Source organism: Gymnoscopelus braueri (genome assembly GCF_963280865.1).
Source record: "Gymnoscopelus braueri genome assembly, chromosome: 24".
In the NCBI taxonomy this organism is placed as follows: Eukaryota; Metazoa; Chordata; class Actinopteri; order Myctophiformes; family Myctophidae; genus Gymnoscopelus; species Gymnoscopelus braueri.
In genome coordinates, this window is record NC_137626.1 from 31110315 (window position 1) to 31135480 (window position 25166).

The 25166-nt window shown below is 40.2% G+C and overlaps 2 protein-coding genes across 5 annotated transcripts in view; both read right to left on the reverse strand.

Annotated features, from left to right (window-relative positions):
- Positions 1–25166, reverse strand: part of LOC308080125 (uncharacterized protein) — a 33008-nt gene that overhangs the window by 7532 nt on the left and 310 nt on the right. The window contains exons 1-2 of one of the 4 annotated variants that reach the window (XM_080421879.1): positions 783–1043; positions 131–229 (exon numbers count right to left, since the gene is read on the reverse strand). In XM_080421879.1, coding sequence (XP_080278005.1) covers positions 131–200 — 70 coding nt within the window. In that variant the 5' untranslated portion in view covers positions 201–229; positions 783–1043. Of the gene's footprint in view, positions 1–130; positions 230–782; positions 1044–7099; positions 7189–25166 lie in introns of those variants that run through there. The other 3 variants (XM_080421880.1, XM_080421881.1, XM_080421882.1) reach the window with 3 other exon arrangements.
- Positions 4966–25166, reverse strand: part of LOC308080200 (uncharacterized protein) — a gene marked incomplete at its 3' end in the record, with an annotated part of 30344 nt that continues 10143 nt past the window's right edge. Inside the window, exons 2-3 of the mRNA XM_080421976.1 lie at positions 5146–6138; positions 4966–5024 (exon numbers count right to left, since the gene is read on the reverse strand). Of these exons, the coding sequence (XP_080278102.1) occupies positions 4966–5024; positions 5146–6127 (1041 nt within the window). The 5' untranslated portion in view covers positions 6128–6138. The remainder of the gene's footprint in view (positions 5025–5145; positions 6139–25166) is intronic.

The following is a 25166-nucleotide window of genomic DNA, read 5'->3' on the forward strand; positions in this document are numbered from 1 at the left end:
TTCAATTTTTATTGTATCTAATTCCACACTGTTGAAGCACAGCTAGCAACTGTATTGTATGTGTATGTGACAATAAACACCTTGAAGCTAGACAAGGGGAAGAAAGAGAGAGACAGTGAATGAAACGTACTGAGGTCTGGCTGGTCTTCAGGATCCTCCTGTTTCATTGAAACGGGTCTGGCTGGGTCTGGAGAGTTCATCTGCACCTGCTGTCTGGACTCCACAGAGTCTGGAATGAAACAATTAAAATCCCAGAGGAGTTTAGGATTAATTAAGAAGAGAAACTCCTCTTATACTCAACTTCAACAATAACATACAGCAAGGAAGGAGTAACGTCTTGTGTTAATAACTTGTCAACTGGGTCAGTTACTTTTTCATAGAACACTTCAATTATAATTCATAACCTTTTACACTTCAAGTATACACACACATAGAGAAAGAGAGAGAGAGAGAGAGAGAGGGAGAGAGAGAGAAAATGTTCCCTCTTTAAGGCAAGTAGAACGAGTTTGTTTTATTTTTAGGAAAATAATTCTAAATTATGTATTCATGATTTGTGCAAATGAAATACTAATAATATTAATATAAACAATACAAACGTCTTCTTTTTCAGGTAAACATTGTTCAGGTTCACTACCATAATAGTGAAATGCCCCTTTCCCTTCAGGTCAATTGATGGATTGAATATTTTATTAACAGTTTGAGAAAAAAGCACAGAAAGTACAGTTCTATATAGGCTACATTGTCTGCTAAATTCATTCCTATTAAAAATAAAAAAAACATACCTTCCTCAATAATGTATCCTGGTAGAAAACACACTGTTGAACACCTCTAATGTGGAGTGTACTTGAAGCTAGCATTAGCATTAGCCCACCACAACAACAAAGCAAAGTCTTTGAACGTCGTGTGTAAATTCCTCTCGTTTCACAACGTGCCAGCCTGTCACTCTTTACACAGACTGTCGCACAAAGACACTCAGACAGAAGTTACACAAAGGTTTCTTCACTGCAAACTTATATTATAACACAGACTTTGTCTGTATCAGTTCGTTCACTCTCTGCTCTGTTTATTTGGCTCTAATGGATGTGTAGGTGGAAACACACTATTCCCGTAGCCATGGTTCACATGACGCTCGTCTGTCACAAGCGTCACGGAACCACTTGTTCCTGGTTTGCGATTGTTTTACATTTACAAATGTTACATCTACATAAACGTTCAGATCTCAAATATAAAGTGCTGACCCTCATGCCACGAATGTAACAAGTTGAGCCGAAAAAGGTCTAAGTACCTGTATATTCAGAATTGTTCAATAAAAGGCTTTTTAATCCGATTGCCAGCCATTTTCTTGGAATTTTCTCTAATGCTTTTAACTACGCGACCCTATTGGTTGGGAGGTGTACTGCACTCTGATACATTACAAAAAATATAATAGAAAATAGAAAATGGCCGCTGATCGGATTAAAATGCTTTGTATTGAACAATACGGGAGATATGGGTACTTAGACTAGTGCGCCTCAACTTGTTACATCCGTGGCCATGGGGTAAAGCACTTTATATTTAAAATATGAACGTTTATGTACATGTGACAGTTGTAAATGTAAAAAGAATTGCAAACCAGGAACAATAGTGGTTCCATGATTGTCATGGTATGACAGTCATGTTTCAGGGAAAACTATTCCCGCAGAGTTCCCGCAGAAGCCTCATAAATGTCCAATGAATTAATAATGTACCATTAATTTCAAAGTTTATTCTTAAACAAAAATACGTTTTAAAGGTTTTACAAATAGATGAAACAACGTGAATGAGATCATCTTCTGCTGTGTTTCAGTGGTTGCGCTGCTAACAAACGTCCTCCTGCTTCTTAACGACGACACTGTTTAGAAACGACTTGTTTTAGTTGTCTTTGTGTTTTAAAGTGTCAACAGTCAGTCAACACACCAGAGTCTGTCTAGACGCCAGTTGGCGTGTTGCTGCCCCCCACTGTTGGTCTCGGGTACTGTCCATTGTTTCTATACAGTAACAGTACTATGTGACCTTCCTGACCTGTATAGACCAGAACATCCATCTAGGAGTGCATCAGTTAATCCAACTAAATCAATTTAAATGATTACAATTTTTATGTAGGGCATGTCATTACAGGCAAACATATTGAAAATAGCAGATCTACAAGCTCACATCGCGACAGTGCGATGCGTTTTGAGCTTGTAGATCAGATATTTTCCACAAGTCTTGCACGACACTGTTGTGCAGTCTCATAGAAATGCAGGATACAACATATACCAACATACCATGTTACAGGACACAACAACATACCATGTATTAAACATGTTAACCATATCATTTTCAAACTATGTAACTATATCAATATTTCTATGATAAATTCAGACTGTATGGTATATTCAGACTGTGACACAATAAGAGTATCACAAGTTATTTCAAAGCAATGTATGTTCCAAATAGTTCTGAGTTTGGTTATTGTACCAGAATGTTCTGGGAAACAGGAAACGGTTCTGTAAGATAGATTGATTGTAATTCAATGGGTCAGGGTCTCATTTGGGTCCATTTTTTACTAGGTACACTAGATATTTGTATATATTTTGTATATTAGAAAGGTCTAACCAGGGACTGGGGTCGCACATTAGGCTTGGCTATAAACCCCATATACAATGCAACAGTTTCATGTTTTATAACTTGTATTGTTTTTTGTATTGTCCCTGTCAAATAAGCGTACATAAAATAAAATAAAAAGGCCGACCTAAAATGGTGTACCTAATCATTGATTGAATACTTTAACAGTTTGCAAATAGTACAGTGGTACGATTATCCACAAGTTTCCTAAGGTGTTGTGGGCATCCCTTCCTGTCGATTTCATTGGATATCATTGGATTTCATCGACAGGAAGTGATGCCCACAACGCCCTAGGAAACTTGTGGATACAATGGTGCTAAAAGGATAACACCAAAAGCCCTAAGGGCTTGTTTCCATTGTGGTCCTGTGTATTCAATTCATCGAGGCATTTAAAGACATACAGTAATACACAAGACATCAACACTAGTATCAATAAAATGTGTACTGTAAAATGGGGGGGGTAATTTCTGATGTTAAGCTTAGACTTTACTAGTACCAGTGACAAATCGCAGACAGGTGCTCTCTATGGTGGTTTTGAAGGAGGGTAAGAATTCACCCTTTTTGCCAGACCCAAGGGGTCGGCCTACATGAGGCTTTGTACCCGTTTTCTCCATACATAGGCATGCCCCCTTTGCCCTTAGGCCCCAGCCATAAAAGTCTGTCCCCCTTTCGTCCATACATGGGCATACACAGGCTGACACGTCATGTGAAGTCCGGCTTAGCCGTGACGTAGTGCTCTGATCTTAGTACTTATTCCGGGTCTGGCAGAACCAGGTCTCTTGGTCTTGTTTAAAGTGAATCCTGCGATATATCTCGATATTGAAACATGACGACACGTATCGAAGTGACGTCATACCGTATCACGATATTTTAAGTATTTGTTCAAAGAATAATGTCACCTTTAATTTGCTATCACAATCTAATAATGTGATACAACTTAATAATGATCATAGCCATTACTTTAAGTGTATAAACATCATAAGTAATACAAAATACATTTACAATACAATAAAATACACGCAGAGGAAAAGCGGCGCAGCTGGGGCCACTGTGGCCGTGAGGCCATGTCATTTTTCGAGGGGCACACAGCCAAAGAGAGGGCCATGGCCGTCGTGGGCGCTGTGAAATTCCTGCCCTGATCATAGCCATTACATTAAGTGTATAAACATCATAAGTAATAAAAAATACATGCAAAGTATTGTGTCCTTAGTTAACTGATTATTTAATAATAGAAATAGTGCCCCATTCATTGTGCATGTAATCTAATACATCAAAATGACATTAAATCATAATATAAAAACTAAGATTCTAGAAAAACAGTTGTACCTTTATACAATTAATATGGTTTAGATGGTCATTTATATAGCTTAAGGGAACGTTCAATGGAGTTCAATGGACAGGTGGTGCCACATTGGGAGGTTTTCATTTGTTACTTTCAATGGTGTGACCTTCTCTTGCTATTATGGTATAAATGAATAACACCAAAATACATTTAAAATACCTCAAGGTAAAACAATTATATATATATTTTTTACATTTAACACTTAAAAACTATGTGTTATGGGGTTTTAAAAGAAGAAAACAAAAGAGCTGGGATATGTCTCCAAAAGATGAGTATAAATATCCATATTTTTTGCTTGTCTATCCAACTCCCTGACAACACACAGCTGTTTAATTTAATCCTCCCAGTCAAGTTATTTATAGTGGATATTTTTTCCCTTGGTGTGAATACACTGATGTCTTTTCAGAGCACTTAACTGACTGAAACTCTTAACCCACTGTTAACATAGTGGCAAGAGTTTTCTCCAGTGTGGACACGCTGGTGTTTCTTCAGGTTACCCAAACAATTAGGTCACCTGAATAAATGAAACACTTTTCACTATGTTTTCTCTCCAGTGTGGATACGCTGGTGTCTCTTCAGGGAACCTGACCCACTGAAACTCTTGTTACAATGTTTACATTGGAAAGGTTTTTCTCCAGCGTGGATACGCTGGTGTTTCTTCAGGGAACCTGACCCACTGAAACTCTTGTTACAATGTTTACACTGGAAAGGTTTTTCTCCAGTGTGAACACGCTGGTGTGTCTTCAGGGAACCGGACTGACTGAAACTCTTGTTACAGAGTGCACAGTGGAAAGGTTTTTCTCCAGTGTGGATACGCTGGTGTTTCTTCAGGTCAGATGACTTACTGAAACTCTTGTTACAATGTTTACAATGGAAAGGTGGAAAGGTCTCCCCCCAATCATCACTGTCCTCAGTGACTTCAGTGTCAGATTCAAGCTCAACTTCAGAGTATTGTGAAGAGATGTCTTCATCATCTTCACCGTTCACTGCTAATAATGTCAACATTGACCCCACAGGCTTCTCTGGTCTTTGTAGTAGCTCCTCCTGTTCCTGATGTCTCTCCAGTTCAGATGACAAAATGAAACTCTTGTCGCAATCTTCACAGTGGAAAGGTTTTTCTCCAGTGTGGACATACTGGTGTATCTTGAGACGATATGAACGGCTAAAACTCTTGTTACACAGTTTACACTGGAAAGGTTTTTCTCCGTTGTGGTTTCTCTGGTGTCTCTTCAGGCTACCCGACTGATTAAAACTCATGTTACAGTGTTTACACTGGAAAGGTTTTTCTCCGGTGTGGACACGCTGGTGTGTCTTCAGTTTAGATGAACTAATGAAACTCCAGTTACACAGTTTACACTGGAAAGGTTTTTCTCCAGAGTGGACACCCCGACTTGTCTCCCCCCAATCATCACTGTCTTCAGTGACTTCAGTGTCAGATTCAAGCTCAACTTCAGAGTATTGTGAAGAGATGTCTTCATCATCTTCACCGTTCACTGCTAGTAATGTCAACATTGACCCCACAGGCTTCTCTGGTCTTTGTAGTAGCTCCTCCTGTTCCTGATGTCTCTCCAGTTCAGATGACAAAATGAAACTCTTGTCGCAATCTTCACAGTGGAAAGGTTTTTCTCCAGTGTGGACATACTGGTGTATCTTGAGACGATATGAATGGCTAAAACTCTTGTTACACAGTTTACACTGGAAAGGTTTTTCTCCGTTGTGGTTTCTCTGGTGTCTCTTCAGTCTACCCGACTGATTAAAACTCATGTTACAGTGTTTACACTGGAAAGGTTTTTCTCCGGTGTGGACACGCTGGTGTGTCTTCAGTTTAGATGAACTAATGAAACTCTTGTTACACAGTTTACACTGGAAAGGTTTTTCTCCAGAGTGGACACCCCGACTTGTCTCCCCCCAATCATCACTGTCTTCAGTGACTTCAGTGTCAGATTCAAGCTCAACTTCAACTTCAGAGCAGTGTGAAGAGATGTCGTCATCATCTTCACTTTTCACTGCTAGTAATGTCAACACTGACCCAACAGGCTCCTTTGGTCTTTGAAGTAGCTCCTCCTGTTCCTCTTTAATCTGTGGAGGCTCTGGTTCCTCCTGGAGCAGACTGGGGCTCCTCTCCTGTTCAGGAGAAACCTCCTCTTTACACACAACCATGTGCAGGATGTCTAGGAGCAGAATAATAACATGATAGTCAACACTGCATTCATAAAATGTAGATACATTTTGTATCTTCCAAGTAGGGATGTTTTTTTAAATTATGTTTTAAATAAGTTACATGAGTTCTTACTGTATGGTGTGTGATATGAAATGTGAGCTTACCATAATCACAGTAATCCTTAATCATATTCCATCATATTCAAGGGCTTTTGCAGAGAAATGAGACAGACTTCAGTCACTTTCAAATTAGAGCACTGCAGAGGGCAGGTGTGTCTGTCTGGGTCCAGCTGACGCTCGTTGACACTCATTAATGTTATAGGCATCAGAGCAATTATGCTTCTGCACGTCAAATAGCCTAGGCCAATAATCTAAGATTATTGGGACTTAAAATGGCAACCAGTGAGTCCCGGCCGGGACTCACTTTATTGAAAATCTAACAACATCACTCTATTATATTAGATGTATTAGATATTATATTGATATTATAGCTATTTTATTTTATTAGATATATGATGTTGTTACCAGACAATTAGATGACTTTTGGTGAAAAGGCCAGCATATATCGGTATCGGTTGAAATAGGTATCGGAAATTAGGAGTTGGACAATATCGGTATATCGGTTATCGGTAAAAAAGTCAATATTGAACATCCCTACATCCAAGTTCCATGTACAAAGCTATTGCCTACTAAGACAGACCAAACAGTTACTAAATAAGAAACAACGATGATTGTGCAACACAATGGGAACAGTGGGGTGCTAGACCAGCGCCAGTCGGATGCTAAATAGTGGGGGGACATCCGGTGCCTATGGTACGTGCAACACAAGACAGCACGACCAATTTGTTTCATCATCGGAAAATTATCATGATATATTTTGTCATGATTATTGCATAGTCAAAAATGTATATTGCGACAGCTCTACAATAGAACAGAAAAACATGAAAGAAAGAGAGCGAACATTAAACGTACTGAGGTGCGGGTGGTCTTCAGGTTCCTGTTTAATAGAAATGTCCCTGGCTGAGTCTGGACGGTTCATCTTGACCTGCAGTCTGGACTCCACACACTGGTCTGAAATGAAGGAATTGAATAAGGACGTTAGGGTTCCATAGTTCTACTTCCCCTAAAACATGATCATTGGGTATTATTAGTCTCAGAACAGTATTATTGAGGATATAGTAGTCAATCCTGGGAAGAGCTGTCTCTGGTACTCGTCCAGGCTGCGTAAACACTGGAGAGTCCGCCTCTATGTATGATTTTATGTCTTGTTATGTATTTGTTGTGTGATATTTGTATGTACTCTACGGACCCCATGTGTGTCTGGAATAAAGTTTGAATTGAATTGAATATTAATATATACTACAGTAAGTGTTAAAATGATATTTTTGAGTGGACAAAACCTACCAGTTCATTAAAGTTGTACAATGCAAAATCACAAATAACGATTTTTAGCAACCTCTGCTGGTCACTACCGTCACTGCATACAATTTCCCTAGTCCTCGATTACCCAGAATTCCATTCGTTTTCACCGGAAGCCGGAAGCGTTTCAAAAAGCGATCTTTTAATTGTTTTATACTATCTACGGATCGTTTCTCTTAGCCAGTGGAGCATTAGTTACCATGAGCTGTGCTTTCTTTTTCTGTTCTTTTTCGATCTCCCAATCCTACATTATCTTAAAATCAGCGTGAGGTTCCTTTTTGTTAATAGCGCGGTAGTTCCTGGCCAAACAGGAAACCGTTGCGGTAGTTCCTGAGGACGTCGGCCACGACGTCATGACGTTGGCCAGGAACGTCATTTTCCCGGGAAAGTCCCCCCCGTACACGTTCAATAGAAAATATATAAATAAAAGGCTTCCGGGGGTGAAATTCACGGAGTGGGTGTTGTGAAACTTTTGCCACTCGCAAAAGATATACAATTTAACTTTAGTTTTGTTGAAAACGTTACCTAGTATTACTTTAAGTATACCTGGTTGGCACCTTAGCACAACCCACCTGACTGACCCAGTCCTTCCCCGTCCTTCTACAGGACCTGTACAGCATGTGTCGTTTTCGTAGTAACTTGGCAACGCCCCCTTCTGTGACGTACACGGAACTGCTTCGCCCCTAGTCACTGCGTCTCATTCCAAGAGGACAGCACTGGCCGGCTTTCCTCCGTGGTGGAAAATAGTCCTCAGGCACTGCCTGGGGTGTGGTGGGGGGAGATAATTAACGATTCTGTCCCTATCAGTGGCGTACCCACTGTAGAGGCAGGGCAGGCTGCCCAACTAAGATCTAGCCTCCCCTAAAAAAAAACAAATAACCCGAAAAGTTAACTGAACCGAAATCAACTGAGCAGATTGGACCTTCCGTTGAAATTTCTTTTTGGGGGGTAATAGAGGTGCGAAAAATCTCGCCTGCCCTATATCATTTAGGGACCAGTGGCGTCCCCAGGATTTACATTTAGGCTAAATGTAAATCCTGGGGACGCCACTGGTCCCTATCGGTATATAAGGGCGCTGAGTCGGCTCTATAGGACCTTGCAACGTTTGGTGGTGTCTCTCGTTGTTCAAGTCCACTAGAGACGGCGTGCCTACGTTGTTGTAACTGTGTTTTGCGTAAATACTTCCTAACTTCATCTTAGGGGCTGCATTCTGTTCTCACCAAGTTACTACGATCGGATAGGAAAACGACACACGCTGACCACCCACTTATCCTAGTCCCCACCCTCCCTCCTCATGCCCATGGCTCTGCACAGTTGTTTAAAAAGAAGTCTAGATTAGAACAGTGGTTCTAAAACTGAGGACCGGGGACCCCCAGGGGTCCTTGAGGGGGTTCCAGGGGCGCCCCAGCAAAATGTATATCATCAAAATCAGTGCAACCATTTTAAACCTATAATACTTTGGTGATCTAAAAATAGCAGATCTACAAGGTATTGAATAATGATGCATCCCAATGAGACCCGTTGGGCACAATTCACTAAGCTGTTTACGCCCCCATATTTTTTTTACGTAAAGGAATTTACACAGCTTCCCATGTTAGTAGTCTGATTCATTCATCTTTTTTGACTGTGAATTGTGCAGGAGGCACGCTCTCTCTCAAGTCTGCTCGGAGGCAGACTTATATAGGACCAAAGCTTGCGTATGTCATTAGAATGCCTTATTCTTCATGAAAAATCTATTACAAGTGCCAAATCTCAATTAAAATATTTGTGTGCCCAACATTTGTCAACACTTAAAAAAGAAAATATAGGCCGGGTCTATATGCCAAACGATCTATTGCCTGTATGCATATTATAGACATAATGCAAATTCAACCGTTTTTATTTTCAGCATTTAGAGCTGAATTAATGTTCCCTCGGCGTGTTTGCCGTTTTTGATACAAAAATAAACTTGAAGTATACACGCTATATAATTTGAAGAAATGAGGAGAAAACCTTTGTCAATTATAATAACAGCAGAAAGGTGAGTTTGGAGCTAAACTGTCAATTTGCAGCCCATGAACAAGACAGGGAAACTATTTTCAATGCCATGCATTACCTGGATGGTCATTCTAGGCAAATAGGCAAATGTTTAGTTGGTAATGATTCAATGTCTGGTTCATGAAGACATGGAGCTCCAACTTCACTTGACAATCACATTAACATCATAGATTAACATTACTGTGGACAGAGTAAATATCCTACTGGTTTACAAGACTTTATACAACACTGTCATATTATCTGACAGTCTTGGAGTTAGTTCAAAATTGTCTTTGCACTTTCGCACTTGGGGTCAGTACATCAGACCTGTATCTCTCGTATTGTTCAATAAAAAGCATGTTAATCCGATCAGTGTCTGATTTTCTCATAGTTATAATGTATCAGAGTGCAATACACCTCCCAACCGATAGGGTCACGAAGCTGAAAGCATAGGAGGCCACCGATTGGAAATGCTTTTTATTGAACAATACAGAAGATACGGGTTCTTCTGAGGGCCCGTACAGTATTGTAACATCCGTGGCCATGAGGTAAAAACTTTATATTTGAAACCTGAACGTTTATATAGATGTACGGGTTGTAAAATGGAGAAAGTGACAAAACCAGGATGAAGTTCCGTCATGTGAACCATTTCTACTCATGTACAAGCTACGTTTGCACCTCATTGCTTTAAGTACTGCATGGTTGTTGTGTGTTTCTGATCACATGCATTATAATCTAGCAAGTAACAGCAATTAGATTAATATTCCATATTGAGTCAATAAATACAAATGAAACCCAACATGAATGAGTTGATCTTTACCTGCTGTGTTTCAGTGGTTGAGCCGCTAACGTCCTCCTGCTGCTTAACGACGACACTGTTTAGAAACGAGACGTTTAAGTTTTCTATGTATTTTACTTTTATATAAATCTATGGTATTTTAAAGTGTCAACAACAGTCAGTCAACCATAGAGGTATAATATAACACACCATGTTGTTTTCACTACTGCATTGTGGGTATGTTCTTCTTCTGACGACCACTTTGTCTAGACGCCAGTTGTTGTATAGCTGCCCCCTGCTGTTGGTCTCGGGTACTGTCCATTGTTTATATACAGTAACAGTAGACTAGAGTACTTAGTACTCTACTGGAAGGTCACATATATGTGACCTTCCAGACCTGTAAACAAGAGAACATACATCTAGGAGTAAAGCAGTTAAGCCAACTAATCAAATTAAATGATTATACAAATAATAATTGTTAATAATTAATTTGATAAATTAACCGATTTCAATCGCTATTTTGGATATGTCATTATAGGCAACATCTTCCACAAATTCAAAATACAAAAATATTGAAAATAGCAGATCTACAAGCTCACAACACGATACAGTGCGATACGTTTTGAGCTTGTAGATCAGCTATTTTCACATGTCTTACACGACACAGACATAGGACTGATGTTGTCAATCAATTTGTTTATATTGTTCATATTAAGAAAAAAACTAATTGAACCCTAGCATCCCTACATTTACCAATAATGGTAGATCTAGAGGCTCACAAACAATGACATTGTAGATCTGCTACTTTTGACGTAGATATTATTTTGGTGTAGAGCGGAAAAAGAGCAGACTAAGTACAGAGCCGAAGGTCACGTTAATACACATTAATTTGAATTCAACATATTAATGGTAGGGTACGTTTTGGGTATTTTGGGGTTTTGGGTTAAAACAAAAAGCTTTTTGTTAAAAGTTTAAAGCTCTATATTCTGATAGGAATCATTGCTATAGAGTGTTTGTTCAGGAACAGGAGTCTCCCTGTCTCTCCAGCTCTTTAATAAACAAAAATACATTTTCAGGTAGGTGACAAAATCTCAGCCAACCAGGAGAAAGTACCCATTTATCAGCTTACTTTTTTATATTGTTCTAGTTTCAATTGTGTGTCTGCTCATTTGTGTCATCACTTCCAATTTAACTTGTTTAATCTGTATCATGTCTGAGTTCTTTATTCTGATTGGATAAAATTGGTATCCTGACCTGAAAATGCTGTTTCTGTTAAATAAAGAGCTGGACTGACATGGAGGCTCCCGTTACTGAACAAACACTATATCAATGAGTATTATCAGAATATAGAGCTATTTAACACTTATTTCAACCAAAGAAAATCACTTACCCAATCCTTAATAGAAAGAATATGTATAAACAAACAAACAAAAATGAATTGACACAAAACTGATGAAAGGGGTGCTAATTTATGATTTTGCCGTTGGGTGCTCAACCCACCAGCCCCCACCCCCACGGCGAGGAGAAAAACAATAAAACGGTGTCATTCGAAAGGTGCGTGCGTCTGCCCGTTTCTGGAACCAGTTGTAGCACAACTATTAGAGCTTTATGGAAGTGCACAACGCATTCCTCTGATACAAATCTGACTGGGTATCATGCATCCTGCGCAGTGCGCACGTTACAAAGCATTTTAACCGTCCGACCAGCGCATTCCCAGTGGATGCTCGCTCGCTGTCTCCCGTGGGTGCATGAGCTCCCAAGCACCCACAGGAGGATTGGCACCATGACCTGAACAGCTTTCCCGTTTCAACTTTTTCATTCAGCCAAGCTCGTCTCCATTCTTGTTTAACTGTGCTCTCAATGACAGTCACGTCCAAACTTTCTTTTATCATCAACGCCACAGCGATGAATCGTTCGACTGGACCGCAATTAAGTGGGAGTAATTTAATGCATCTTCTCTCGAGAAACAATCCAATATAGAGGCCGCTGGATAAACCTCCGACTACTGCTTTTGAAAACCTATCATGATTCTACCATCCCAAATGAAACACCACAGTGTTTGCAATGGCACCTGTATGAGTGACTTTTGTGAGTCAGAGTGACAAATAAATCCTCTCGAATCTCCGATTGGTAAACATAGCAATTGTTCCGCAGCTTATTTTAATGCAAGGGAATGTAAGCATACGTTTATTGTTAATTACTGCTGGTCTTCCGTGTCAACAAATAATTAGATTTAGCCCTGAAACATGACTGTCATACCATGACAGTCATGGTGCCGAGTCCCCCTGGTTTATAGCGGTGTTCGATTTTTTTACATTGCCAACTCACATGTACATAAACGTTCAGATTTAAAATATAAAGTGCTTACCTCCGAGCCACGGATGTTACAAGGCGATTCGGACCGCAATAAGTACCCGTATCTACCGTATTGTTCAATAAAAAGCATTTTAATCCCATCGCCGGCCATTTTCTTTTTCTTGTAATGTATCAGAGTGCAATACACCTTCCAACCATTAGTGTCGCATGGTTGAAAGTATAGGAGAAAATTTGGAGAAAATGGCCGGCGATCGGATTAAAATGCTTTTTATTGAACAATACGGGAGATACGGGTACTTATCGCAGTCCGGGTTGCCTTGTAACATCCGTGGCTCGGGGGTAAGCACTTTATATTTGAAATCTGAACGTTTATGTACATGTGAGAGTTGGCAATGTAAAAAAAAATCGAACACCGCTATAAACCAGGGGGACTCGGCACCATGTGAACCATGGCTAAATTAGATCCTACCTATTACGTAGCGTAATCCACTTTCGATTTAAAACTCCTGTGTCTTCCATTATTCCTAGGATTTCATCTTTTGGAAACCTTTCACCTTCCATAACTTCACAGTGGTAAATCTGTGCTACTTTAAGTCATACATTAATGAGAGGGGGAACGGAGCACAACATACTTAATTGCACACTGGTGTTGCATGCCGTAAATAGCGGATCTACAAGCTCACAACGCGTCCTATTCGTGATGCGTTGTGAGCTTGTAGATCTGCTATTTACTGCGCATGACACCGGCACACAACCAAGTATAGCTGAGGCTAAACACGTGGGGCCCGCCGGGGTGTCAAGTTACATTCAGCTCGTCGTGGCGCAGCTGATAGATCACTGGGGAGGGTGGCTGCTTTGTAGTTTGGAGATCATTTTGACTAGCAAGTAGGCCTATATGCTGAGTTTTGACGACTTCGATCATGTCATTCACACCGCAGCCATCGATGTACATACCCCCCCTTTTTTTTTTGTTGCATATCTGCACTGATCTCATAAATAGTCCCTACTAATCCTCACGACGGAAATCCGTCGCCACGACAGAGAACTTGAATCCATGCAAAACAGTTACTAAATAAGTACAGGTTGTTACAGGTGGTTCTGGAAACTCTAAAGCAGACTCGAAAGTGTTAGCAAGATTATATCAAAATACATATTTTAAAAAGTAACCTGAATCAATATATTTAGTTATATTACCTTACCAAATGAATTACGGTGATAGAAAAAATATTTATCATTAAAACGTGTATTTTGGGTTCCTTTTAGCCAAAATGTTTTACTGTGCCATGCACTGAAATCTGGAAATAGTTGAAGATATACTTATTTTAATGTTGTTAACCACTTAAAGGACGACGTCACGCCAACCCGTCTTCATATTATTGGACCTCACTAATGCTCATGATAATATGTCTACCCATTTTTGTCTACTGAGTCTGTGTCTCAGCGGAGGGCTGTGGACAGTTCAGAAACCTGTCTACCAGTGATATCATTGATGGGGAATCCAACTAATAGAAACTACAAGCTTTCTATTGCTGGAAAGTTAGCATGCTATAATGGAAGCCATTGTTCCCGCGTTAATACAAATAAGAATAACAAATATTGAAGAAAAACTAAGAAACCTTCCTAACAAGGATGTCACTGGTAGACGGATTTCTGAAGTGTCCACAGACCTCCTATGAGACATAGACCGAGTAGGAAAAAATGACACTATTTTATCAGGAGCATTAGTGAGGATCTATTATATGAAGATAGGCTGAAAATGGGAGAAGTCGTCCTTTAAAGACCAGCTGAAATGGCTTTTTGCAACCATATCTTAACGTAATTCCCAGTGAAACAGGAGCTGGGTGTCTCTGAGCCAATCACAGATGAGTTTTCCAGCTCAATATTTATAACAGTCACACAGCGAACAAATATATTAAATAAGTGATCTAAACATGTTGTGTTGCACACTGCAACAAGGCAGTGCTGAATCAAGTGTATGTTACGGCATTGTCTATTTCTCACCTCAAATGTTTGTGGAAACATTTAATATACCGTTTATAACATAATCAAAAACGCCCTTTAACTAATACTAATGTTGAGCAGGGTCGACTCTGTACTTGGTCCTTTCTCTTTTCCCTCTACACCAAATCTCTTTGTTTGTAGATCAGCATTTTTTCAAATGCCCCCCCAGCAAAGGGATGCTAGGGTTGAAGTGGTTACACCTCAAAGCAAGAAGCTTCTAAAAAGCTTGTCAAAGATCTGTTATCTCACACAGCAGATTCTCAGCAGATTAACAGACCCATTTTTAGACCTTGCACCCCTACAGAGGCACACCATAAAATCAATTTTCATAGTTTTCACCTACTACCCTGTTCTAGATACTTTGGTCTACAGCCACTCTGTAGAAAAATGTACAATTTGGTGCAGTTTTTCTTTTGTATTGCAATTGTGAAAAAGAGGACGTGCTCATTCGGATATTGTAATGAGAATAAAACACGTTAAAAAGGAATATTGAGTGATATTTAATGATGGCTATGAATAACCAGATATTATCAGTCATTATATTTTTTGCCAAGATTATCGTATAGTAACAATACGTACTGAGGTGTGGGTGGTCTTCAGGTTCCTCCTGTTTTATAGAAATGTCCCTGGCTGAGTCTGGAGAGTTCATCTTCACCTGCAGTCTGGACTCCACACCAGTTCTACCTCATACAATTGATATGGTTTACATGGTAATTTTTTGTATACATGAATAATGCCAAAATAATTAACATACCTCTAGGTAAAAAAACATTTTTTTTTAAAAATACCGTTATCATAAACTGAATGTAGTAAGGTTTTAAAAGAAGAAAACAAAAGAGCTGGGGAATGACTCGCTGCTGGTGTCTCTTCAGGTAATCTGACCGACTGAAACTCTTTGTTACAATGTTTACAATGGAAAGGTGTTTCTCCAGTGTGGATATGATGGTGTACCTTAAAGGGATAGTTCACCCCCAAAATGACTTTTTTTCTATCGATTAGTCACTAAATGATAGCCTGAGACAACGAGCTCAATCGATGGTCTTGAAGGGCGGCTCCAAACGCAGCCGCCCGGATTCGTGCGGGAATTCCTATTGCTTCACCAATCTATGTCCCCGCCTCCCCTCCCCTACCCCCCCCCCCCCGGCCTGTGCACGGAGCACGCTGACGTCACCAAATTTAGAGCGACGCCCCTCTACACTCTGATTGGTTAGGAGATAACAAGGTATTAAGACCATCGTTCCTGCATGGCTCCCCCAGGCTTTTTTTCTTTTGTAACAAAAAAAAAAGCATGGGTTTCCGAGGCTACTAAATGAAGACTTGAATTCATGGATTTTTTTTGGTTTTTGTCGCATTCCTAAGCCAATAATTTGATGACCGGCAGTGGTTCCGGTAGGACACACAAAGAGTCTCCTATGTGTCTCCTACTGGAACCGCTGCCTACCGGTCCGCTGGTCATCAAATTTTGGCTTTGGAATGTGACAAAAACAAAATAATATCCATGAATTCAAGTCTCCATGGGGTGACTAATCGATAAGAAAAAAGTCATTTTGGGGGTGAACTATAACTTTAAGTTGACGCAACCCAACAAAACTCTTGTCAGACTGTTTCCTCATTGTGAACACGCTGGTGCCTCTTCAGGTTCCCAGAGTCATTGAAACTCTTGTCACAGTGTTCACAGTGGAAAGGGTTTTCCCCAGTGTGAGACACACCTGCGTTTTCCCCAGTGAAGACACACCTGCGTAGGTGTGTCTTCAGGTTAAATGACAAACTGAAACTCTTGTCACAATGTTCACAGTGGAAAGGTTGTTCTCCAGTGTGAAGACGCTGGTGTGTCTTCAGGCTAGATGACTGATTAAAACTCTTGTTACAATGTTTACAATGGAAAGGTTTTTCTCCAGTGTGGACACGCTGGTGTGTCTTCAGGTTAGATGACTGATTAAAACTCTTGTTACAATGTTTACAATGGAAAGGTTTTTCTCCAGTGTGGACACGCTGGTGTGTCTTCAGGTGACCTGAACGGCTGTAACTCTTGTCACAATGCTTACAGTGGAAAGGTTTTTCTCCAGTGTGAAAATGCTGGTGTGCATTCAGGTCACCTGACTGACTGAAACTCTTGTCACAATGTTTACACAGGAAAGGTTTCTCTCCAGTGTGGACACTCTGGTGTCTCTTCAGGTTAAATGAAACGCTGAAACTCTTGTTACACAGTTTGCAGAGGAAAGGTTTTTCTCCAGTTTGGACACCTCCACTGGTCTCGCCCCAATCATCACTGTCTTCAGTGACTTCAGTATCAGATTCAAGTTCAACTTCAGAGCAGTGTGAAGAGATGTGTTCATCATCAACTTCACTTTTCACTGCTAGTAATGTCAACATTGATCCTTCAGGCTCCTCTGGTCTTTGAAGTATCTCTTCCTGTTCCTCTTTAATGTGTGGAGGCTCTGGTTCCTCCTGGAGCAGACTGGGGCTCCTCTTCTGTTCAGGAGAATCCTCCTCTTTACACACAACCATGTGCAGGATGTCTAGGAGCAGAAAAATAACATGATAGTGAACACGGGAATCCTAAAATGTAAATCTATTGTACTATCTTCCATGTACATAGCTATTACCTACTAAGACTGACAAAACAGTTACTAAATAAGTATAGGTTGTTACAGGTGGTTCTGGAAACTCTAAAGCAGACTCGAAAGTGTTAGCAAGATTATAGCAAAATACATATTTTAAAAAGTAACCTGAATCAATATATTTAGTTATATTACCGAACAAATGAATTACGGTGATAGAAAAAATATTTATCATTTAAACGTGTTTTTTGTGTTCCTTTTAGCCTAAATGTTTTACTGTACCTCCATGCAGTTTACATTTTTGACTGATAAAGTATTCAATCAATCAATCAAGATGTGAGCTCTGATTTGGGAGTAAGTGAGGCTGTAGGCCAAGCTATATACAACTGGATTTGTCTGTATGTACAGTATGTATGTCACCTCCAAAGTAGACCAATCATAGCTCATGCCACTAAGTGCATGACGTTATGAACCAGAAGCACCTCCAAACACACAAAAGCTTGACATGTCTGGTGAAAGTTAATGGGTCGTAGTTTAAAATGTATGTACACTTATTTTCATGATCAGACTGTGTACAGTATGTCTAGAAAGTCTGTGAATCTGTCTGTGTGTCTGGTGCTAATTTCACAAACCACTGTACCGATCAGCACCACATTTCTTGTGCATGCTGCCAATAGGTCAAGCAAGCAAGCTTTTTTCCACATCTAATAGAATGCGCTGCAAGTCATGGTCAGTATATTATTCAGTTTTATTATTAAACTGCAGACTGTAAGCTTTCAAGTGACGTGCCATGCACTGAAATCTGGAAATAGTACTAATAATAGTTATTTTAATGTTGTTAACCATTCTTTGACTGCCCTTGACTCGATAACGCGTCAATAGCTACTTTGTCCAGTTGGCCGTCGACGCGTTAGACGCGTTGGACGCGCGTTCATTGTTTAATCTCTGATCACGCTATTCTGCAATCACTCTAAGTTTCAGGTTCCACTTACTTCACCCACCACTGCATCTGGTTTTATGACGCGATTTCAGTTTCCGTTTTCTTTTTTTTCCACAGTCATTTTCGGCCAGAATAAGGAAACACAGTTTTTCACACGGTATAAAAAACGATCGGAGACCTCCCCTTCTATAATCTATGGTCTGGGTGACGAACAGTCATCGCCGTCGTGTATCACATCGTAATTTTCGCCGATCAGAGAATCTGAGACCACTTCACATCCGGTTTGATGTTATTGACTGTTGGACTGGCTGTGAGGGGTGTGAGTGATTCAGAGAGCTGATCAAGCTGGCTATTTGCTGCTCTCTAGTGGTGGGTGATCGTATGAGTTCAAAAGTCCAGCTTAGACAGTCTATATGAAAATTAAATAACAAAATAACAAAACAAAAAAACACGAAAATTGCTGGCACTGGGGTACTTTATGAAAATACTCTGGCAGTCAAAGAGTTGTTAAAGGACGACGTCACCAATTTTCAACCTGTCTTCATAAAATTGGACATCACTAATGCTCATGATAATATGGCACCATTTTTGTCTACCGAGTCTGTATCTCAGAGGAGGGCAGTGGACAGTTCAGAAACCTGTCTACCAGTGATATCATTGATGGGGAATCCAACTAATAGAAACTACAGGCTTTCTATTGCTGGAAAGTTAGCATGCTATAATGGAAGCCATTAAAATGTAAAAAAAAATATTGAAGAAAAACTAAGAAACCTTCCTAACGATGATGTCACTGGTAGACGGATTTATGAAGTGTCCACAGACCTCCTATGAGACATAGACCGAGTAGAAAGAAATGACACTATTTTATCAGGAGCATTAGTGAGGATTTATTATATGAAGATAGGCTGAAAATGGGAGAAGTCGTCCTTTTTAGACCAGCTGAAATGGCTTTTTGCAACCATATCTTAACGTAATTCCCAGTGAAACAGGAGCTGGGTGTCTCTGAGCCAATCACAGATGGGTTTTCCAGCTCAATATTTATAACGGTCACACAGCGAACAAATATATTAAATATGTTATCTAAACATGTTGTTTTGCACACTGCAACAAGGCAGTGCTGAATCAAGTGTATGTTACGGCATTGTCTATTTCTCACCTCAAATGTTTTTGGAAACATTTAATGTACTGTTTATAACATAATCAATAACGCACCATTTGGCCATCTTCTTTGTTCAGATTGAGTGGCACTGTCCTCTGGTATGTAGCATAGGCTGATGAATCATAGCTGTTTGAAAGACTACTTGACAAGTGCTTAATATAATATGTTAAAATTGGTTAGTAACCGCCGATTAGAAAACCCAGCTCATTGGCATGGTTAAAGTGTCCGCCCTGAGATTGGGAGGTCAGGGTTCAATACCCCGGCCGGGTCATACCAAAGACTATAAATAGGACGCAATGTCTCCCCGCTTGACACTCAGCATCAAGAGTTGGATTGGGGTAAGTCCCTGTGTACATCATGGCTCGGGGAAGTAATTAAGATTGGAAAAATTCTCAACAATTACAATAATTGTTTTGGCATCTATTGCCAACTATGTCCCCATTACGACCACGGATATTCTCTGAAAGTGTGAAAAAAAATGCTTAGTTAAAGGGCAAGACCACTTTGGTAGAGGTTTGGGTTGTGTAGTTATCAAAGTGGTCTTGCCCTTTAACTAATACTAATGTTGAGCAGGGTCGACTCTGTACTTGGTCCTTTCTCTTTTCCCTCTAAACCAAATCTCTTTGTTTGTAGATCAGCATTTTTTCAAATGCCCCCCCCCCCCCAGCAAAGGGAGGCTAGGGTTGAAGTGGTTACACCTCAAAGCAAGAAGCTTCTAAAAAGCTTGTCAAAGATCTGTTATCTCACACAGAGCAGATTAACAGACCCATTTCTAGACCTCGCACCCCCTACAGAGGCACACCATAAAATCAGTTTATAGTTTTCACCTACTACCAATCTTTTACCAGGCATGTCAGGTTTTCATGTGCTTCTGTTTCATGACGTCAAGCACTTAGCGGCTTGAGCTGTGTGACAGACAAACCCTGTTCTAGATGCTTTGGTCTACAGCCACTCTGTAGAAAAATTAACAATTTGGTGCAGTTTTTCTTTTGTATTGCGATTGTGAAAAAGAGGACGTGCTTTTGGATATTGTAATGAGAATAAAACATGTTAAAAATGAATATTGAGTGATATTTAATGATGGCTATGAATAACCAGATATTATCATTGTCATTATATTTTTTGCCAAGATTATCGTATAGTAACAATACGTACTGAGGTGTGGGTGGTCTTCAGGTTCCTCCTGTTTTATAGAAATGTCCCTGGCTGAGTCTGGAGAGTTCATCTTCACCTGCAGTCTGGACTCCACACCATGGTCTGAAATGAAGCAATTGAATAAGGACTTTAATAATAGGAGACCCAGTGGTGTCAAGAATAGAGCACCGAAGTCTGACGTAATTTACACATTCTAGGTTTGTCTACCTGGTTCGCGGTTTTCCACTCCCATTCTGAATCCCCATAGACGTATTTAATATCGCGTCAAATAAGAACTGTGTTCCAAAAAGAAACAAATGACCCTGGCGGTTTTAATCTTATGGATATGAAGCATCAACTGACGGTGAGAAAACGATAATGTTACTTCCGCCGAATTAGTTAAATTTTCGCCAGAAACGGACTATCAAATATAAGTGACTGACTATCATAAACGATACAGCACCTCCTCCCTGACAATATCGCCAAGACAGTTTTTTTTTTTTGGACCACAATTCTTATACGAGACGATTCTAAGATGACCCAATGTTATTCTCCATAGAGAAATTACTATACGAACCTGGGGATGAACGAGTGACGTCAGGACTTCTGTGCTCTACAACAATAATATTTGCAGATGCTAAAGACAAAATGGCCTAAGCCCAACTCTCCAACATATGAATCTTGGGTGCAAAGATTATAGGATTCATAGTAGGGAACTCATTCTGTGCCAAGTAAATAAATGAATAATGGCCAGTAGTGCGATTTCTCGTTTGTCTTACCTTTTTTAAGTAGTCACAGAATATTTATCTCCAGTATGGTCGATCCTCCAATCGTTGCTAAACACGGAGGTTTTCAATGTGCTTCCGCGTTTCATTTCAACCGTCCATTCTCTAGTTATTGGCCGTTTAATATAGCATGTCTGGCCAAACATTCAGAGGAAAACAAGGGAGGCAAGATGCAGACGAATAACAAGGAAGCGAATGGTGACTAAGATTTTGCGATCACGTGATCTCCTGTTTCTTTGTGTGCCTGAGAGTGAAATGGCGGATCACAGGTTGGGGAACAGCGCCATCTAGCGTAAACACTGAAAACACTGTTTGCCCAAAATACAACTAATGTTCACAAGTAGGGATGGGATCACATAACCAGCCTTTATTTGACCTCTGTGAGGGCAGTGATGTCAATGTTTTTTTTTACTTTGGCTTCTTACAATTATGAAAAAAGCACCCATTATTTTATGGACCCGACAAACATAAAATGCTGTTCTAACACAGTATAGGCGAGATGTCAGCTTTACTCTAAATGAAATATGAAATCTAGCCTAGCTGTAGAAACCTACAATAAGAAACGTTCACCTCGATGAATAAGGAATCCATGATCACACATGCCACGGTGCACTTTGATTCCACAGAGGTTTGATTTGCTTTGTGCGTGCACTCTCTGCTCTCACTTTAACTGACGGGGGAACAACTTTGTTCCCATAGCCTATTGAGCTGCAGTAATCTGATCACTGGTCAGTCAGTCTATCATAGCAGCACTTGATTCTTGCAACCCGAGCCCCACGGGCTTCTGCTTCTTTCACACCCACAGGCGGAATACAAAGAACAACAATTTGTTGTGTATAAGCTTGTCTGGCACCTAGTTGATCGAGTTGAGAGAGCAACGTAGCACACGTAGCCAGTAACAGAAAGGTCATTGCAGCGAGAGGCAAGCATGCAGCCAATACACAACGACGATTGTGCAACACAATGGGAACAGTGGGGTGCTAGACCAGCGACAGTCGGATGCTAAATAGTGGGGGGACATCCGGTTTTTAAATACAAAATTACTATCCTTTTTTGTCAAGGCTGGTATGGCCGACTCTAAGGGACTAATCCTGGCTGCTGAGTTCACTGTTTAAAAGCAATGACTGTTGATAAGAATGGAATGGTAGTCGGTTTTAGTATCATTCTAACTTCATTGCTCAGTCCTGGCCTGTTCACACTAACGTTATTGTACATATATGAGCAAGGATGTTCCAATGGATCCAGTGTAGTTTTTATTTTGTCTCCTATTTTTTTTTGTCATCCTATGGTACGTGCAACAAAAGACAGCACGACCAATTTGTTTCATCATCGGAATATTATCATGATATATTTTGTCAAGATTATTGCATAGTCAAAAATGTATATTGCGACAGCTCTACAAGAAACATGAAAGAAAGAGAGAGAACATTAAACGTACTGAGGTGCGGGTGGTCTTCAGGTTCCTGTTTAATAGAAATGTCCCTGGCTGAGTCTGGAGAGTTCATCTTGACCTGCAGTCTGGACTCCACACACTGGTCTGAAATGAAGGAATTGAATAAGGACGTTAGGGTTCCATGGTTCTACTTCCCCTAAAACATGATCATTGGGTATTATTATTAGTCCCGGAACAGTATAATTGAGGATATAGTCAATCCTGGGAAGAGCTGTCTCTGGTACTCGTCCAGGCTGCGTAAACACTGGAGAGTCAGCCTCTATGTATGATTTTATGTCTTGTTATGTATTTGTTGTGTGATATTTGTATGTACTCTATGGACCCCCTGTGTGTCTGGAATAAAGTTTGAATTGAATTGAATATTAATATATACGGAGGAAGAATGTTTTTCCAAAAATTGTACACAATTATATGAAATTGTACTACAGTAAGTGTTAAAAGGATATTTTTGTGTGGACAAAACCCACCAGAAATCTCGCCTGCCCTAAATCATTTAGGGACCAGTGGCGTTCCCAGGATTTACATTTAGGCTAAATGTAAATCCTGGGGACGCCACTGGTCCCTATCGGTTATATAGCTCGAAGGGCGCTGAGTCGGCTCTCGTGGACCTTGCAACGTTTGGCGGTGTCTCTCGTTGTTCAAGTCCACTAGAGACGGCGTGCCTACGTCGTTGTAACTGTGTTTTGCGTAAATACTTCCTAACTTCATCTTAGGGGCTGCAGTCTGTTCTCACCAAGTTACTACGATCGGATAGGATCCCTCCTCATGCCCATGGCTCTGTCACCCTGGGCAAGACCTGGGATGTTGGTTGTCTAGGAAGTTGACAACCGGAAATGGTTGAATTTGGCGGAAGTACCGCCCAAGGAAATGACGTTGATGCTTTACAAATCTGTTAACATTCTCCGTGAATGAAACGAGTGTTGTGATTGGTCAAAAAATATTGTTTCTGTGGGAAACGGAAATCCTGTCTACTAAGGACTTCCGAGACACTCGCTGCTTTAGGTCGTGACCAGGCTCTTCTTTTCGCAGATGAGTGAGGCTGGGACCGAGGTTATGGCTCTGCACAGTTGTTTAAAAAAGGGTCTAGATTAGAACAGTGGTGGGGGTTCCAGGGGCGCCCGAGCAAAATGTATATCATCAAAATCAGTGCAACCATTTTTGGTTATAATACTTAATACTTTGGTGATCTAAAAATAGCAGATCTACAAGGTATTGAATAATGATGCATCCCAATGAGACCCGTTGGGCACAATTCACTAAGCTGTTTACGCCCATATTTTTTTTATGTAAAGGAATTTACACAACTTCCCATTTTAGTAGTCTGATTCATTCATCTTTTTTGACAGTGAATTGTGCGGGAGGCACGCTCTTTCTCAAGTCTGCTCGGAGGCAGACTTATATAGGACCAAAGCTTGCGTATGTCATTAGAATGCCTTATTCTTCATGAAAAATCAATTACAAGTGCCAAATCATTTGTCAACACTTAAAAAAGAAAATACAGGCCGGGTCTATGTCAAGCGATCTATTGCCTGTATGCATATTATAGACATGATGCAAATTCAACCGTTTTTATTTTTATTAGCATTTAGAGCTGAATTAATGTTCCCTCTGCGTGTTTGCCGTTTTTGTAAAATTGTGATGTAACAATAAACTTGAATTATACACGTAATTTGAAGAAATGAGGAGAAAACCGGGAGAATAACCGTCAATTATAATAACAGCAGAAAGGTGGGTTTGGAGCTAAACTGACAATTTGCAGCCCATGAACAAGACAGGGAAACTATTTTCAATGCCATGCATTACCTGGATGGTCATTCTAGGCCTGACACGCAACAGCATGACAAATGTTTAGTTGGTAAGGATTTAATGACTGGTTCATGAAGACATGGAGCTCCAACTTCACTTGACAATCACATTAACATCATAGATTAACATTGTTGACAGAGTAAAGATCCTACTTGTTTACAAGACTTAATACAAGACTGTCATATTATCTGACAGTCTTGGAGTTAGTTCAAAATAGTCTTTGCACTTTCGCACTTGGGGTCAGTACATCTACATAAACATTCAGATTTCAAATACAAAGTGCTTACCCCAATGGCCACGGATAATACGATTATGTACGGGCCCTCAAAAAGACCTGTATCTGTCGTATTGTTCAATAAAAAGCATGTTAATCCGATCAGTGTCTGATTTTCTCATAGTTATAATGTATCAGAGTGCAATACACCTCCCAACCGATAGGGTCGCGAAACTGAAAGCATATGGAGGCCACCGATTGGAAATGCTTTTTATTGAACAATACAGAAGATACGGGTACTTCTGAGGGCCCGTACAGTATTGTAACATCCGTGGCCATGAGGTAAAAACTTTATATTTGAAACCTGAACGTTTATATAGATGAACGGGTTGTAAATGGAGAAAGTGACAAAACCAGCTTGAAGTTCCGTCATGACAGACGAGCGTCATGTGAACCA